At 39.1% G+C, this 16403-nt stretch overlaps 1 protein-coding gene across 2 annotated transcripts in view; it reads left to right on the forward strand.

The window, feature by feature from the left end:
- The window catches only part of CNTNAP5 (contactin associated protein family member 5), a 796957-nt gene that overhangs the window by 637505 nt on the left and 143049 nt on the right, over positions 1-16403 (forward strand). For both annotated transcript variants that reach the window (XM_047084746.1, XM_047084747.1), the window contains exon 14: positions 9776-9932. In XM_047084746.1, coding sequence (XP_046940702.1) covers positions 9776-9932 — 157 coding nt within the window. The remainder of the gene's footprint in view (positions 1-9775; positions 9933-16403) is intronic.

Raw genomic sequence — 16403 nt, forward strand, 5'->3', positions numbered from 1 at the left:
TTAAGCTATGCTATGGTGATAAATATACCACACCCTAAGTCTCTGGGGCTTCACACAGTGATGGTTTGTTTCTTCTCACATTACAGTTTGATGTGGGCAGGGAAATCCTCCTCCATCCTTCTCACCCAGAAGCTACTACTGGAAACTACTACTTTCAATTTTGTCCTATCAGAGAAATTGTGTATTAAACCAAAGATCTTATATTCGTGCTACAGTGGTTATTTTCTTATTGGTTCCCACACACGTATCCTAACTGGTCATTTTCTCCTGCAAGGCGCATATCTCCACACGTTTTTTTGTACATTGAAAAGTATAAAGTTCCATGACTATTTGTGAAGGTGAATGTTCAAAACCTGAGCCATGGAATGGTGGGCCTTAGGGACCCAGAGCTGTGAGCCCAGCTTTGCCCCCAGTTACCATATGACTTGGAACAAGTCATTAAACCTTGTGAGGACTCCTCATTGTAGCCCTAAAGATAAAATACACTACTTATTGCAAAGTATTATTATATTCTTTCACAAATCTTAAACAATATAAATATAACTTAAGTTAATCATTTTGTCTATCTGTTTGCCAAACCGGGAAGAATCCGTGTGCTCAATTTTAGAGAGATTTGTCTAGTCCTGCTTTAAATAACCCCATCAAAATGACTTTTATCATTTGTTTTGAGAGGACTGTATCATCAATCTTTCCTGCCCACCCCCTCCCCCAGCCTTTTGTGCTCACTTCAATTTAAATAGGCAGGGAGAAGAGAGCATTGAACAACATTATAAAAATGTTAATTCCTAATGTCACCGAGTAGCTCTTAATCACACTATTAGACATATGTTCTGATTTAATGATCCTGACCAGCAAGCAGTAAGACCAAGTTTGACTTTGATGAATGTCTACCATTATTTTCTGATATGGATGAGGTTGTTTTTCTTTCTAACTAAATGTTTCCTCAGAAATGATATTTTACTTAGGAAGAGCATATAAAATGCTTTCCTTGGTGGCCAGAATCATCTTTCCTAAATTGGTGTTGGTGTTTCGATGATTTGTATTGTGATCATAGAATGAAACATTTTGATGCAATCACTTGTAATTAATTATTTGCCCTTTCAGGGTAGGTGATGTCTTTTCTCCCTCTCTTATTTGTTGAACCCACAATGTTCAACCACAGTCAATGAAATAAGATATCTTTGGTATGTGCAGAAATCTTCTTATTTCAAACTGTTGCTTTCTAAGGATGCTGTAGCGAATTTTGAGTCCCCTTTTCTTTGTGTCTCATAACTACACAGACTCTTCTCCAGTGGCACCACCCCTTTCAACACCAAGCCTCTACTCAAATGGCACGATTTTCACGAAATGAAACCATTTCCATGAAACCTTTCTCAGGACTCCTGGACAAGGTTTATAGTTTCTTATTCTGGACCTGCCTAGGAATTTATTAACTGCCCTATTTTGGTCCTAATCTCATTCTAACTTTCATTTCTCGCAGCTGTGTACATGTCCTTCTTCCCCTAAATGTTATGAGCTCCTTTGAGGCAGTGACAGTCTATTAAAATTTATATCACTGGGATACATACCATGCCCTTCAAATCTTTGTACAGCATAGAATTAAGAAATAATTAAATGGAATTATATATGTGTGTGTGTGTGTGTGTGTGTGTGTAAGTTTAAAATCTTGTATTGCCCTATGAGTGAAAACTGGCACAGACGACAGTCTAGTGACTGGACATTGGAATAAATTCTCCAAAGTTCTTTGCACAATTTCTAACTAGATGCCTGGGTGGGAGACATTGAACCTAGAAGAGGTGAACTGGGACTATCACATTGGGGAAAACTTACCTAAATTGTAGGAAGATCCAAGCACCATATTTGAAGAGGGCAAAAGTAAGCATGAGAGTCAGGGTTCCATCGACAGTAATTGACATTGAGTTGGGACAGACTGGGCTTGAGTAAGGAATATGGGAGGGGAAGAAGGGCAACTGCAGAAGGGGATGAGGAGTGACTTCCTGAGCAACCGCTCAAGTGCCTCCTACAGCTACTTACATATATGGGCCAGAAGATAGATAATTAGTTGGGCCAAAATAGAATTGATGTTTCTCTTTATTTTCCTTAACCACCTATATTTCCCTTTATGTGTTTCCAACCAAATTGCAAATCCTTTGAAAATAGAGCCTTCGATCATTCTATTTACTTCCTTATAATCCCTACAGAATTTTTTGACATGGTTGATATCTAATTTGTATTATCAGTTATTGTCACAATAGTGTTACCTAGCCAGTTGCCAAAACTCAGTGGCGTACAGAATTCAGTACTTATTCTCAGCTCCCGCATCTGTGCATCAGGTGGGATAAATGTACTCCGTATGCCACATTCTGAGGCCCACACTGGAGAGGTGGTGGCAGTCTGCAGCATGTTCTCGTGGTCTTGTCAGAGAAGATCCCCAAGGGAAAGTGGAAACATTTGCATGACTCTTTTAAGGTCTAGACTCTGAACGGACACACTGCCATTTCTGTTCGTATTCAGTGGGCCAAAGTGACTAAAAAGACCCAAGTCTAACATCATCCCTGGATAGGGATGTTGACAACTCCCATGAACCCACTATACCATATATGTACTGATCGGTGTGGACATTGTTGAAACCGTAAAAGAAGAGACAGCTAAGTCTTTCTGTTGGCACCTGAGGTTACCAGAATTTAAGGCCATGAGCATCCTACCTGCAAACTGAGAAATAAAATAAAGAAACACAATAAAAACAATGACAACGGCTCAACACGGTAGCACTGTCTGTATATATTTACAGAACTTTCCACCTCCTTTCTGGTTAGTTTGGAATTATGTTTAGACTGTTCGTAGTAGTGGGAAGAGCCAAATTCTCTTGGCTGTAGCTCCAGTTACCACTGAGAAGCTCATTATTTTCCCAGATGTCAAGACTTTGGTTTTAAACAATTGCAGGCTTGAAGATGGCTCTCCGGTTTGAATTCCGTTCAGCAGCTCGTAGTGATTAAGTCATAGAAGTGTGCAACGAACCTGCATCATGATTTCTTTTAAATTTCCTACATTAAGAAAATCATAAGTTGAACTAAGCAGGTACAGGTTGGGTTTCTGCTTAGGAATCCTATCAAACTCCTTTTGATTTTTATTTCTCCTTGAACTCTGTCTCTGTGTATATCATATAAAGTTCACGTTGGAAGAAAACTTAGGGGCAGGATGATGTGCTTATGCACTTATTACCAAACCTTAATACTTTTCTGATGCTGTTCATAAAGTAGGTAATACGGGCTCAAATTTCTGAGTTTAAAAGTGAGGATAACAATATTGCTCCTTGTCTACCTCCTCATATCTCTCTGTCTCTCACTTGCTCTCTGTCTCTGTCTTTATCACACACACACACACACACACACACACACACACACACACACACATTCACTGCCTCCCCAAACTCAAATTCTTGTTATAAGTTATTCTACGATATGAGGTTTGTGTCCATATTTCTTTGACCCAATTGTGAGAAGTATTTTCCAAGTTTATTTTGAATTGTCTTCTTGAGGATAATTAGAATAATAAGAACTTAGTGTTTTACAATGTAAATGCGAGTCAAAATACACCTAGAAATTTCTACATGAGCCCAAGGATGGAGAAAGGCTGCCGGGTCTTGGACTTCACCCCTGGCCTGATTAAGAAAGAGTCTTGCTGTACTGAAATAACAGAAGGGGAGCTTGACAGTTAAGGGTTATTATGGGCAAACCTAAGACTACATACCCCGAGTGGTCTGCTGTGCCAATGGGGTTACGTGGTGGTTTTATACAATTACCTATTTTAACTTGTTTGTCAAATACCCTAGCCGCATTGAAACGGAGAACATTTGAGTTCCCAGGAAATGGACATAAAAACAAAACAAAACAAACAAACTATGAGTAAAAACCCAGAAAGATATAGAGCATTTGAAAGGAGGGTATTATGCTAAGTATGCTTAGTGAAACAAACCAGGCAGAAAAATACAGATTCCATATGTTTTCACTCATATGTGGATCTTGAGAAACTTAACAGAAGACCATGAGGGAAGGAAAGGGGGGGAAAAATTACAGAGAGGGAGGGAGGCAAACCATAAGAGACTCTTAAGGACTGATAACAAAATAAGGGTAGATGGGGGGTGGGGGATAGGGGAAAGTGGCTGATGGGCAGGGAGGAGGGCACCTGTTGGGATGAGCACTGGGTGTTGTATGGAAACCAATTTGGCAATAAATTATATATATTTTTTTTAAATGAAAGGAAGTCTAGCTTCAGGGCATAAACTGTGCTTTCAGTTTGTGTGCCGTCTCTAGCAAAACCAAATGCACTCGTGATGATGTTCTTGAAATTCCTGGCAGGGAAGTCCTTAAAAGGCTCCAGCAAGCAATGCTAGTATTAAATTCTTATGGTATTATTAGTGCGTATAAATGTGTAATAGATATATTTATTTATTGTGTTGTCTTTATTTTAGGTTATGTAAGAGATTATCCAACCACCTGTAATTTTCTTAGTTATCTCTCACTTAAATCCTCTCACATGGGTTTTTCTGTAAGGTCCTAAGTTTTTTAACCATACATTATTTCCCCACATGTCAGAGCACAGTGGCATAACATAGGGATTATAATAACTTGTAGACTCTTGGACAAGAATGCTTGGGTTCAAGTCCTCATTCTGAACTTTTTGGGTGTATGGCCTCCAGACAGTCATTCAAACCTTCTTTGCCTCGGTCCCTTTGCCTGTACAGTGAAGGATAATAACACGTAACTCCTAGGATAACAGTCAGGATTAAATGGGTTAATACATGTACAGCATGTTAAAAAACTGCCTGTAACCGAGTATATGCTCAGTAATGTTTCTTATTGTCATTTTTATAAGCCCCATGATAAATGACTCATCTTGGGTTTGGTGCTGGTCTGTTTGATATTAACAAAGGGCAAGGGATCACCTTCTGTGCTCACTTACTGCCATACACTGAGGTCATTCACTCTATACCATAAACTTTCTCAGGAGGGTTTTTGATCATATATGTATATATATATATATATATATATATATATATATATATAGTTGTATACATGAGGTTACATAACAATACGAAGTTACATAACAATAATAATCCCAAATGCACAGAAGTAATGCAAATAAATTAAATTTTTTAGTGATTTTTGTTCTGTATGCTGCATACTGAGGACCTCACCACCTCTCCCACCCTCAGTGCTTACTGCTGAGTTTCTAAGAGAGGGAGACACAGAATCTGAAGTAGGTTCCAGGCTCTGAGACGTCAGCACAGAGTCCAATGTGGGGCTTATGAGATCATGACCTGAGCCAAAGTTGTATACTTAACCGACTGAGCCACCCAGGTGCCCCCAGTTTAGAGTTCTGATCCATTAAGTAATACTAAGTGTGTATTTAGCTCCAGAAGAGCCATTTGTCTTATTTATACCTGTCCAATATCTTTGGAGTGACATTTCTGTGTTAGGGAAAATTCACACCGTGAGTCCTGCCTCTGTAAGGAGTCAGAATTTGCATCCTCAGTCTCCCTTCCAGCTGGGTTGCAGAGGTGTCCTTGTGCTTTCCAGATCAGGCCCCTGTGTGCAGCTCTGACTGGGAAGGAGGCTCTACACGGAGCTTCTGTTCTGCTGGTTGGGGTTGAGGGCCACAGAAACATCTCTCTTTGGAGGGATGGGGCCTGTTAACCTGAGATGCTTAGGGAGGAGTGGTCCTGGCACTGGCAGTGTAACAAACTCAGATGCATAGGTCTCCAACTTTTAACTTTCGGGGACAGTGAGCCAGGCAGAGCTCCCTGAGCAGGCCAGTGAGCAAGGTGGCGAGCCCATTAGCCAAAAGCCCATTACTTCCTTGGTCACGGTTCTGTGGCAGTCTGGTATCTTCTTAATAAATACTCCTTGATGGGGTGCCTGGGTGGCTCCGTCACTGGAGCATCTGACTCTTGGTTTTGGCTCAGGTCATGATCTCAGAGTTCGTGAGTTCAAGCCCCGCATCTGGGTCCACGCAGCTGGTGTGGAGCCTGCTTGGGATCATCCTGCTTGGGATCCTCTCTCTCCCTCCCTCTCTCTCAATCTCTCTCTCTCTCTCTCTCTCTCTCTCTCTCAATCTCTCTCTCTCTCTCTCTCTCTCAATCTCTCTCTCTCTCTAAGATAAATAAATAAACTTAAAAAAAGTTGGACTTGGTACTATCAGAGTGAATTCTTAGTTTGTAGGCAAGAACCTGATTAATAAATGTTCTATTTTGCCTCTTTCCTGATATTTTTTTTCTTGTTAAATGTTCCAATTAGAGTTTCCGCAAAATTTGGAAAATCGTAGTTTGAAAACCTGGCGATAGATTTTAGGAAATCCCCTTATTTTACATTGATCCCACACTCCCTGATCCTTTACATTGAATGTTTGCATTGTTTGCTGGGTTCTTCTCTAGATGACCAGCCACATGTCACTTGCTCCTTCCTTGAAGTTTTGCTCAGAGAGTATTTTTTTTTATCAAGTTCTATCCTGACCATTCTCAAACTTCAGCCCACACTTTTTTTGCAGCCCACTTTTTCTAGCCTATTGTATTGTTTCCATACCTCTTGTTCCTTTCTAAATATTAAATGTATTATTATTATTATTATTATTATTTGTTTACTGTAATTACAATGTAAGATTGGGGGAGAGGGGCTTGTTTTCTTTGGTTGGTCGGTTTGGTTCCTCTTAAAGTGATTTATCCCAAGTGCCTAGAATAGTTCCTGGGATATTATAGATCTTCAGTAAATATTTGTTGGATGAATGTTGAGATATATCTACATATTTATAATTGTGCTTTGTTCTTTCACTTTTTAAAACACCTGGGCAGGTGAAAATAAACCGGACTTCCCCAGTGGTCAAAATGTGCAGCTAGGGTGTAGACTACCCTTCCTGACCACATCATTAGTGTCATGAATCAAGGCAAGTCCCACCCTTTTTGATCCTGTTTCCTTATTGCTTACGCTCCATTTAGTACTCCTCAGGAAAACAAACACAAAAGTGGAACATCCAGGAGGAAAACTGAGCAATGATGGTTCTGCTTTCAGATTTCTGCATATGAGTGTGTGAGTGTGTGTGTGTGTGTGTGTGTGTGTGTGTGTGTTTCTCCTCTCTGTCGCTTCCTTTCTTCTTGCTCATTTACAGTCATTCAGTTAAAACAATTTAAAACCTTAATACTAATTTCCAGACATGAAGAGGGGACCTTAAGCCTCAGTTCTACAAGACACTGATGGATTTACAACACAGCAAAGCCTTGAGCTGCTGTGGAACTTCTAGGGGCTTAAGATAACAAGTAAGCATTGGTGAAACTCCTAGGAAGCAACATAGACACCAGAAGCTATGCACAGATTGGTTGTCCAGAACTCATACCGTTAGTAATGATGCTATTAATATGATTACAACTTGGGGCGCCTGGGTGGCTCAGTCGGTTAAGTGTCCGACGTAGGCTCAGGTCATGATCTCGTGGTCTGTGAGTTTGAGACCCGCATCGGGCTCTGTGCTGACAGCTCAGAGCCTGGAGCCTGCTTCGGATTCTGTGTCTCCATCTCTCTCTGCCCCTCCTCCGCTCATGTTCATGCTCGCTCGCTCTCTCTCTCTCTCTCTCTCTCTCTGTCAAAAATAGATAAACATTAAATATAAATATAAATATATATATATAAATATAAATATATATATATATATAAATATAAATATAAATATATATATATATATATATATATATAATTACAACTTTTGTTTAGCTCACAAACAAAAATGATCCATGATGACATTGAACATTACTATGGGATCTGGATTCTAGATTATGGAGGAGAGGACTGAGCAGTGTCAGAAGGAGCTAGAGATGAAGAGATTTCTTCCCATTTCTTGGACCCAAAGCCACCATTGGTAAACATATCACATACACAATATTTTACCCTCGTGTTGCCTGAACTCACCCACTGGAAAAATCTCTCTAGGCCACTTGTACGTGGCTTATCTAAGCTAGGATTTAGAAGCAAAGCAATTCATTTGAACTAGTGTTTAATGATTTACAGCTGTTTGAAAGTAGGGAAAAATGGATTTATACCATTGAGAATTAGTCTTTAAAAAGAAGGTACTCGCTAACAAACATCTCTAACTTGAATTCTAGCTTAAAAGATAATAAGGGGGCTTGGGACATTTTAGGCAGAGTCAGGAGTGGTATTTTGGCATGAGTTTGGTCCTTCAGGCTGACCTCCCTCTAACTCGGTAATGCTAAGACTCTTCTGCTTTTCACAGCATCTTTCTTATGTTTTTCCAATGACCTACTGATTCTTGGAAGTTCCAGATTGTCACTTCTCTCCCTGCTTGCCTCAGTGACTTTCATAAGGGTATTAGCACTGAGAGCGATTCTTGGAAAGTTGTTGCTATCTGTGCATACACGAATGGTTTGTAAATTATGTGTTTGTAAATCAGAAGTTGCATGTGCAGTTAAATCTTGACTTGGCAAAATTCCCACCTAGTAACATTATCAGACAAGTATTATTCTACTTTAAAATGGCACGGCATTAAAAAATGGCCCCTCATAAGCATTTCTTTCATTTTTTAAATAATCACATATTAAGTGCTTGTTGTATGATAAACAGAAACAAAACAGCAATTTCCAAAGGAACCTGGACGTAACTCCATGAAGACAAAAATGCATAATCCATGTCTGCCTACAACCCATGACTTGGATTCTTATGATAATTATCATTTTTGAGTAATAATTTTAATCTAGTGACATATTCCCAGTTATAAAGGAAAACTCCAAGAGATTTTACTGAACTTAAAAAAAAATAAATTGCCAAAAACAAGACTCCAAAATAGTTTTCTGTTTATTATATAAACCAGAAATCAGAGTTTATATACCAGATGTATAGGTTAAATATGACATTCAGAAGGAATTATTTGGCCCACCCACACAATTGATCTTCAGAAGGTTTTATTTTTTTTTTCCTTCTAGTCTTTGAACTTGAAATATATGACCTCTGTTTAAACAAGTTGGAAGCTATGGTAATCCAGGGTACCACCATTCTTTCTTCACCTTAGTGTCCCTCTGCCCTCAGAGTCTATGAGAAACTGAGACCAATCTTGGCCCTCATGCTGTTATTTTACCTTTGGTAATTTTATAAGGAAATTAATTATTGTATCTGTAACTTAAAAATTTTTGGTCTGAAATCTAGCCCAATTTAATTAATTGTGATACCTGCCTGATTTGAGTTTGTGACCCTGTCTCTGACCATTGTGATTAACTTATATCCCACTACATAAATACTTTTCATGACAGTGTTGTTTTTATCTATATCTTTATATGTATATAGATATGGGTATGGATATAGATATATAGATACAGATGTGTGTATATGGATACATAGATTTGTATGTATGTAGATAGATAGATAGATAGATAGATATACAGGGAGAGAAAGAAAGAAAGAAAGAAAGAAAGAAAGAAAGAAAGAAGAAGGAAGGAAGGAAGGAAGGAAGGAAGGAAGAAAAGAAAAGAAAGAAAGAAAAAGAAAAAGGAAAGGAAAAAAGAAAAGAAAAGAAACAGAGGGAGAGAAAAGGAAAGAAGAGAAGAGAGGAAGTGAGAGACAGAATATATATAGTATGTGTATGTATATATGTATAGATACATATTACGTATATATAAGTATATACGTATATCTATCTATCTATCTATCTATATATATGTACATTCTTCAAGACACTTTCGTCTCAGCTTCTGACACCCTCTGCAAACTATCTTGTCTTTCAGATGGAACACCATTTACCTGGTGGATTGGGCGGTCTAATGAAAGGCACCCTTACTGGGGAGGTGCCCCTCCTGGGGTCCAGCAGTGTGAATGTGGCCTGGATGAGAGTTGCCTGGACATTCGACACTTCTGCAATTGCGATGCTGACAAGGATGAATGGTAATGGGGATCATGATCTTTCTGCAGTTGTGGAGGAAACACATTAATTGATGCATAGAATTTCCCCCAAGAGAAAAAGACATGGTTGAGAAATTCAATATAAACTAGGTCCCCCTAATGATTGTGATTGTTTGTAACTTGGAAAATTGCCAGCTCTAGTACTTTTAGGGCTATCACTGAGGTTTGTAACATAAAACACATCACCTCATCACCACCTTCTATTCTGAACGTTTGTTTTTTTCACAACAGAATGAAATGTAACATTAAGCTTTGTCATGTAGTCAGTGTTTCTATAATGTGTGGAATATAGCTTCTGGGAGAGAGTGGGGGAGGCAGAGATGTGTAATCATACAAACTGTGTCTTCATTCTCCCATTTTCCCACTGATGTTTCAGTCACCGGCCCACCCTCTCCTGACCAATACAATGATAACAAAGGAAATTTATATTTATTGAACATCTACTTAATCTTCACAAAAAAAAAACATACTAATTCCTTATGATTGTCTCACTTTTGCATCTTAAGGTTGAGGAATGTGGTTTACACAGAAGTTGAGTAGGGTCACTGACCCACATGTATTAAGTGACGGATCCAGAATTTGAACTCAGTTATGGCTGGGGCCAGCGTCTCTCTTCCTCTCCCCTACCTTATTGCTTTTGTAAGGTTAAGACCCCTTGTCCTTCAAGTGAACTACCTGTTTTTCACTGTATTATGAAAATACAGAACATTTCCAAGACCATTTTGTTGTCACTAAATTTCAGGCATTCTTTAGTTTTGGCTTTGTAATTTTGCTTGCTTCATGAAATTCTGCTCAATTAAGAATTCCTAAGTCCAACTGCTTTCAACCCACTTAAAAATTTTTAAGTACTTTTTCTCTGGTGTTTAAATTGATAACAGCAGAGACTGTTTTGAATAAAACTGCAGGTAGAGTCAAAATCTAAATTCAATGAGGAAAGGACCAAACACCTCCACCAGGTTCTTCTAGATGGGCCACCCTTTCAGAATGTTGTAGGGCTGCCTGGGCCCTGAGGCAAGTTACCTCAAAATCTTCACATGGGTAAAATCAAACAAAGTTGACTGGAGGTAGGATGGACTTCTCCATTCTTTGGGCCCCCACTTTACCCTGCGGTGCCTTCTATCATAATGTCATGAAGACCTGCAATCAATTATAACTCATATTTTGGATGGGGACTATGTCTTTTAATATTATCCCTCAGGATCTATCCCTTGTGCAGTGGAAACTCAGTGGTAGTTAACTGAATAAATGAATTTAGAAGACCTCTGAGGATGAGGGATGACCACAAAATGGCTCCTCCAAAGCTTGAGAGATTTTTGTGGAAAAGTTAAATGGTTTTGTTGCCAGGAAAACATAGTCAAAATGATCTGCAATCAGCAGCTTAGAATCACTCACTTTTGCATGATTTATTAATTCCCCTTCTCTATGCTTGACATCAGAAATTATAGATGTATACACCTAAATGGAAACACCTTTCTTTCATCATGTATAATCAGAGAAGTTGATATGGGGCAGTAGAATATAAAGAGAAGGTGAAGTGTTTCTCCTAATTACCTTCAATTCACTCCCTAGTGGCTGAACTCTTTGATCTTTGCTCACTGTTTCATTTCCTGTGGTGTGGCCCTTTGCATACAGGACACTGCCTCAGTGCCTTTCCTTCCTAGGGAACAACTGACCAGGGCTGGGCTTAATTTATTAAGCAATGAGGGGCAGTGGGAGAGAATGACATCATATTACTTAAAAATAGGCCACCATGTTGATATGTTTCCACACTCTCTTCTCTAGGATTTTCCACTGACTCTCTCTTTTATTCAGATTACACCCTCTTCCTCGTTTGACCTGCTCACTAGTTCACTAAGCTTTGAACCCTTTATAAAGTGTTGACTCAACTTCATCATCTAGGCTGTACCCAGAGGAACACTTCAAAATGTCCTTTCTGTCAACTCTGGTGTCATCATACCTCTATCAACATAGAAGTTATTGCATTTTTCATATCCTTTTCCAGTTCCTTTAAAGCCAGGGAAAAAGCCCCATTATCTGCCACTTTCTGTGGCAAACAACCTTTATTAGAGGCAGCAGCGTTTTATTTTAGATATAAATTTTGTTCAACAACCCACAAAGCAAAGATCAAGAGAACTGACCAGACCTTTCTTTTGTAAAGATGCCTACTTCACCAAGGCTAGAATAACACATTGAGTGTCTCAGGGCAAAATCCAGGTGAGATCAGGGAGTTCCTTCTGTCATTCTTATGAAGGAGCAGAGGCTGAGATTCTGATTTAACTCTTCTGGATTTCATTCCTTTGTCTTCGGACAGTCACACACTCTAATATATTGAGTCTGGAAAATACCCTGTTATAGAAGCAACTGCATGTACTATTCCATTTGACATTTACTCATGTATCACCTGTTTATTGAGTGCCTAGTCTATGCCAGTCAAGCAGTCTGCTTTGCAGAGAAAGCCAAAGGCATTATAGTCTCTGCCCTTGAGGAACTCACGGAACAGTGAGGGGGAAAAATACTTAGTTAGCAATATACGGACCTTTGTGATGAATTTGGTAATAGAGATAAGTATAGATGCGCCCAGACCTGTGGTGGATATGGGCTGGGACAAGTGGCAATTAGGTTTTGAAGGACCGAAAGAAGTTAGCTAAAGTTAGTATAGTATGGGTAGGTAGAACCTTCATATGCTCAGACAGGGAAATGTGAAATAATATAAAAATCACTACTTCTCCTACACACAAATATTTTGGTGTGATTGTTGCCCCGTTTTCATGTGGGGGATTTATAAGAGAGGAAGACAGGAAAGAAGACTAAATCCAGATCAAGAAGCTTCTTGTATTTGAAATAGTAATGAGATCCCTTTGTCTATACCAAGATTGTGGACACAGAATATCCTTTCCAATATGAACCCTGCCAGAGCCTTGTGGAAATGCATTCATCACTTATCTATTCAAGTCTATTATTTAATGCAGAAGAGAAAAGGATAAAAGCACACAGGATTGTGAAATAGTCATGTTTTTGTTTTTCTATCTTTTTTTTAACATTCTTCCAACCACATTCTTAGCTTCCATGTGGTCAAGCTGGCTTTCCACACATCTCAAATTTTTGTTTCAGAAGAGAGTGCCCCTATTAGTATCGCTGGTGTTTCAAAATGCTCCTAAGAAACCTCAAATATATTTATATTGTACAGTTCCCTCAAGTTTCTGCTTTTGGTAAAATTGATCAGAAAACTGATTTGGGCTGGTGGAACATCTAGCTGATAGCATTTTGATGTATTACAACTTCTGGGTAATATTGTCGCTTAAAAATGTTACCTATCATGCACTGAAGTGTTCTTGGCATTTTATGTGCTCTATTTCATAGTGTCATCCCCACAACGCTTGAGGTGGGTTTTATCATCTTTTTTTGCCCAGAAAAGGAAACTGAGGCTCTGATATGGTAACCTCAGTTCAGATCACGTGCCTAAGGGGGCAGGGTGGGATTCCTGCTGAATCCAAGGATACGCTTGGTTACTACATAAAAGGAGCCACCAATTTGAGATTTTCAGTTGTGACAGCAGGTGAGGATGCCAGAGACCTCTCCCAGGGCTTCTCCAATCACATCGTGGCAGCCTGTGGGTTTCCTTTTGCTAAAACAGGCTGCTCTGGGAGGCTCAGCCATCTTCCAGGCCTCTGGTAGTTGATAATAGTTTATTCTGTTTTAATCAACCTCTGGAACTGAATACATTGCTGCCAGACCAAGTAAAGGGGGAAAATGAGCATGTGGTGGGTGGGAGGGGAGGTGAGTCAGCCCAGAAGATGGAGGTGGATGGAGGGGAAAGAAGAACTTGACAAACACCAAAAGCACAACTCTTTCTTAGAGTAAAGGGAAGCGTCAGTTAGGCATCACGGTCAGGTGTTCTATCTCCAGGGGTTTCTGTCTCAGCCAAAGAACTAAACAGAAGGAAAAATAAAAAAAAAAGGAAGAGAAATGAGAAGACTTTGAATGAGTAACAGTTTTACAGTCAATGATTGTAAAGGAACTTGTCTTCAACTTAGTGGTTTGACGTATAGAAATCTTGCCAATCGGGTGTTTTCTGATCCCATTACTTCAGACTGATGGACTGTGGGGAATAACGAAGGACACTGGGGGCAGTTCCAGGCTGGAGACAGCACAGGGACAGTGGGGCTGTGTGGGTGGGAAGCTGTCAGCCAAGTAGAGGGATCCAATGGGAGGAAGGATCCAATTGGAGGAGGCAGGGAGATCCTCCTAAGGGTCCCTGTTGGTGGGGGCCCATGGCCCTAATGAGGACTTTGCTCAACCAAACAACCAGGTAGAATTGAAATGAAGCTCTGTTGCTTAACAGTAGAACATTTTTAAAAATTTATTCATAAGAAAGTATAGACATTTTTATATGATTTTCAGTAACTCTGTTCTTTGCCTTTTGTCCTTGATGTACCCTTACATAAAGCGATATGGTACAAGATAGGAAGAGAAAATGGTATAAGGTTTAAATTCTGGTCATCTGGTCATCCAAAAAAAGGGAATCTATTATTCTGTTTCTTAAAAAAATATATATACAGGATATTTTTAGATTTTTTTTTTCAGTATATGGAATCCTAAAGCTTCAAACCATTCTTTTGCCATTGATTCCACTTCTCTACCACAGAGAAATTATTTAATAAATGGTGTCAAATCCATGAATGAACAATTGAATGTCTTCCGTTGGGCATATTTTTACTTTCTGTAGGTCAGGCCATGGTCATTGTAGGATTAACTGATCTTTATTTCATTGTTAGCTGTTATCCAGCTTTTATAACCTCACAAGAAACATTCACCCAAAGTTTAGCCTAAACTTTCCGCCACACATTCATTTCCCTTCTGGCTCTCAAAGAGTAGTTGGAAGTGGCCACTGTGCTCCAAAAGTTATCTTTTTATACATTTGCCTTCAGCTTTTCTCTTTGGTAACTTCACATCTAATCCAGTCCCAGGACTTTGACCTTCACAAAGACCCTTCCTGCTTTTCCCACAAGATTTACTGAGACAGTTGCCTTCAGGAGGAGGATGCTGGATACACCCAAGGGGTTTAGGATTCTGCTGTTCCCCCACATAGGCTGTTCTGTGGTCTCGCAGACCTCCTTTCTTCAACCTTCCACCCCTGAGATTCCCAGACTTGGGACAGGAATGGTGCCTCATTCTTGGTAGTGTCTTAAGATGGCGCAGGAGTCCTGAATCCTGAGAGAAAGGAAAGGATCACCTCAGAAAACACTAAGATTCTATGTTCTTTGCTGGTTAAATTTTATTATTCATGAAACTGTTTATGAGCTGTTCTACTGCCTATTGAGTTTTGAAAGTGCGTTTGTTCCTAGCAGTCAGAAATTATGAAAGCTTTATCTGTATTTTTACTTGCACTCCATGAATTCCCACATTCATCTAGTACTATAATCAGGGCCTGCACCTCATGTTAGAGAGAAGTATGCATGGCACATGGTAGGTCCTTCATGCATTGACTGCTGAAACAAGGAATGAAATAATGAATCCATGGGGTTTCCTTTCTCCCCATCCTCTCTCCCTGGCCAAATATGCCCTTCACTTACTAGCTATTGTCTGCTGTTTAATTCATTACATTTCCACTTAAAATGTATATCCTGGGGCAACTTGCTTTGGCTTGTTTAAACTATCCCATGACTAGATTTCAGATCGTTTTTAGACAGAATGTGTCGTGGTGCATCTATTCTCTCAATAGAAAGCATCACATACTCAAGAAAAGAAGGAACAGCACAAAAATGGGGGGAAAGAATCTATATCCAGAGGGTGATAATTCAAAAGTATACCACATCATTATTTTATAGAATTCTAAATGGAGTGAAATAGTTGATATCGTACCAAAGACAGCATTAGGGATTGTTTTCTGTTTGTTTATTTGTTTGTTTTAGTTTAGTGCTGCCACCATCTATCATTTCTTGGGAAAATATTCAATATAAGGAATTTAAGACCTGTTGGTTCTAGAAAACAAAGCTCAGTTATAAAATACTTGTTAGTATTTTAGACTCAGACTTTTATTACATCAGTTCTCTGTCAGGCTGTACAAATACAGTCTCTAAATTGTCTGTGGAATCGCATTACTTGGGTAATTGCAAAATTGTGAGTATCAGAAATAGAACTCGAAGTCAATATGAAGGTTAAGAGTTTGCATTTATATAGTATATTTTATATAACATTTTGATTCGGATTGTTATTGTATAACAATATATTATAATTATACCGAAAAATGCAGTGGGACTTTGGCTTCTATTTTCATTTGCATACTTATCACTAAGTGTACAGCATTACTCACCTAACAGTAGCTCTTACTCAGATCCAAATTGCATGAGCTGCTTACCTCTTTTATCTGCTCTACAAATTTGCTCACAATTGTCAGTTCTGACTCACCCAATTTAGGTTTCTATATTTAACAAAGCATAAGAGGAATATTTC

The sequence above is a fragment of the Lynx rufus genome, unplaced genomic scaffold (assembly GCF_022079265.1).
Source record: "Lynx rufus isolate CCGP_SWC_20201006 ecotype Redwood Valley unplaced genomic scaffold, mLynRuf1.p SCAF_2, whole genome shotgun sequence".
In the NCBI taxonomy this organism is placed as follows: domain Eukaryota; kingdom Metazoa; phylum Chordata; class Mammalia; order Carnivora; family Felidae; genus Lynx; species Lynx rufus.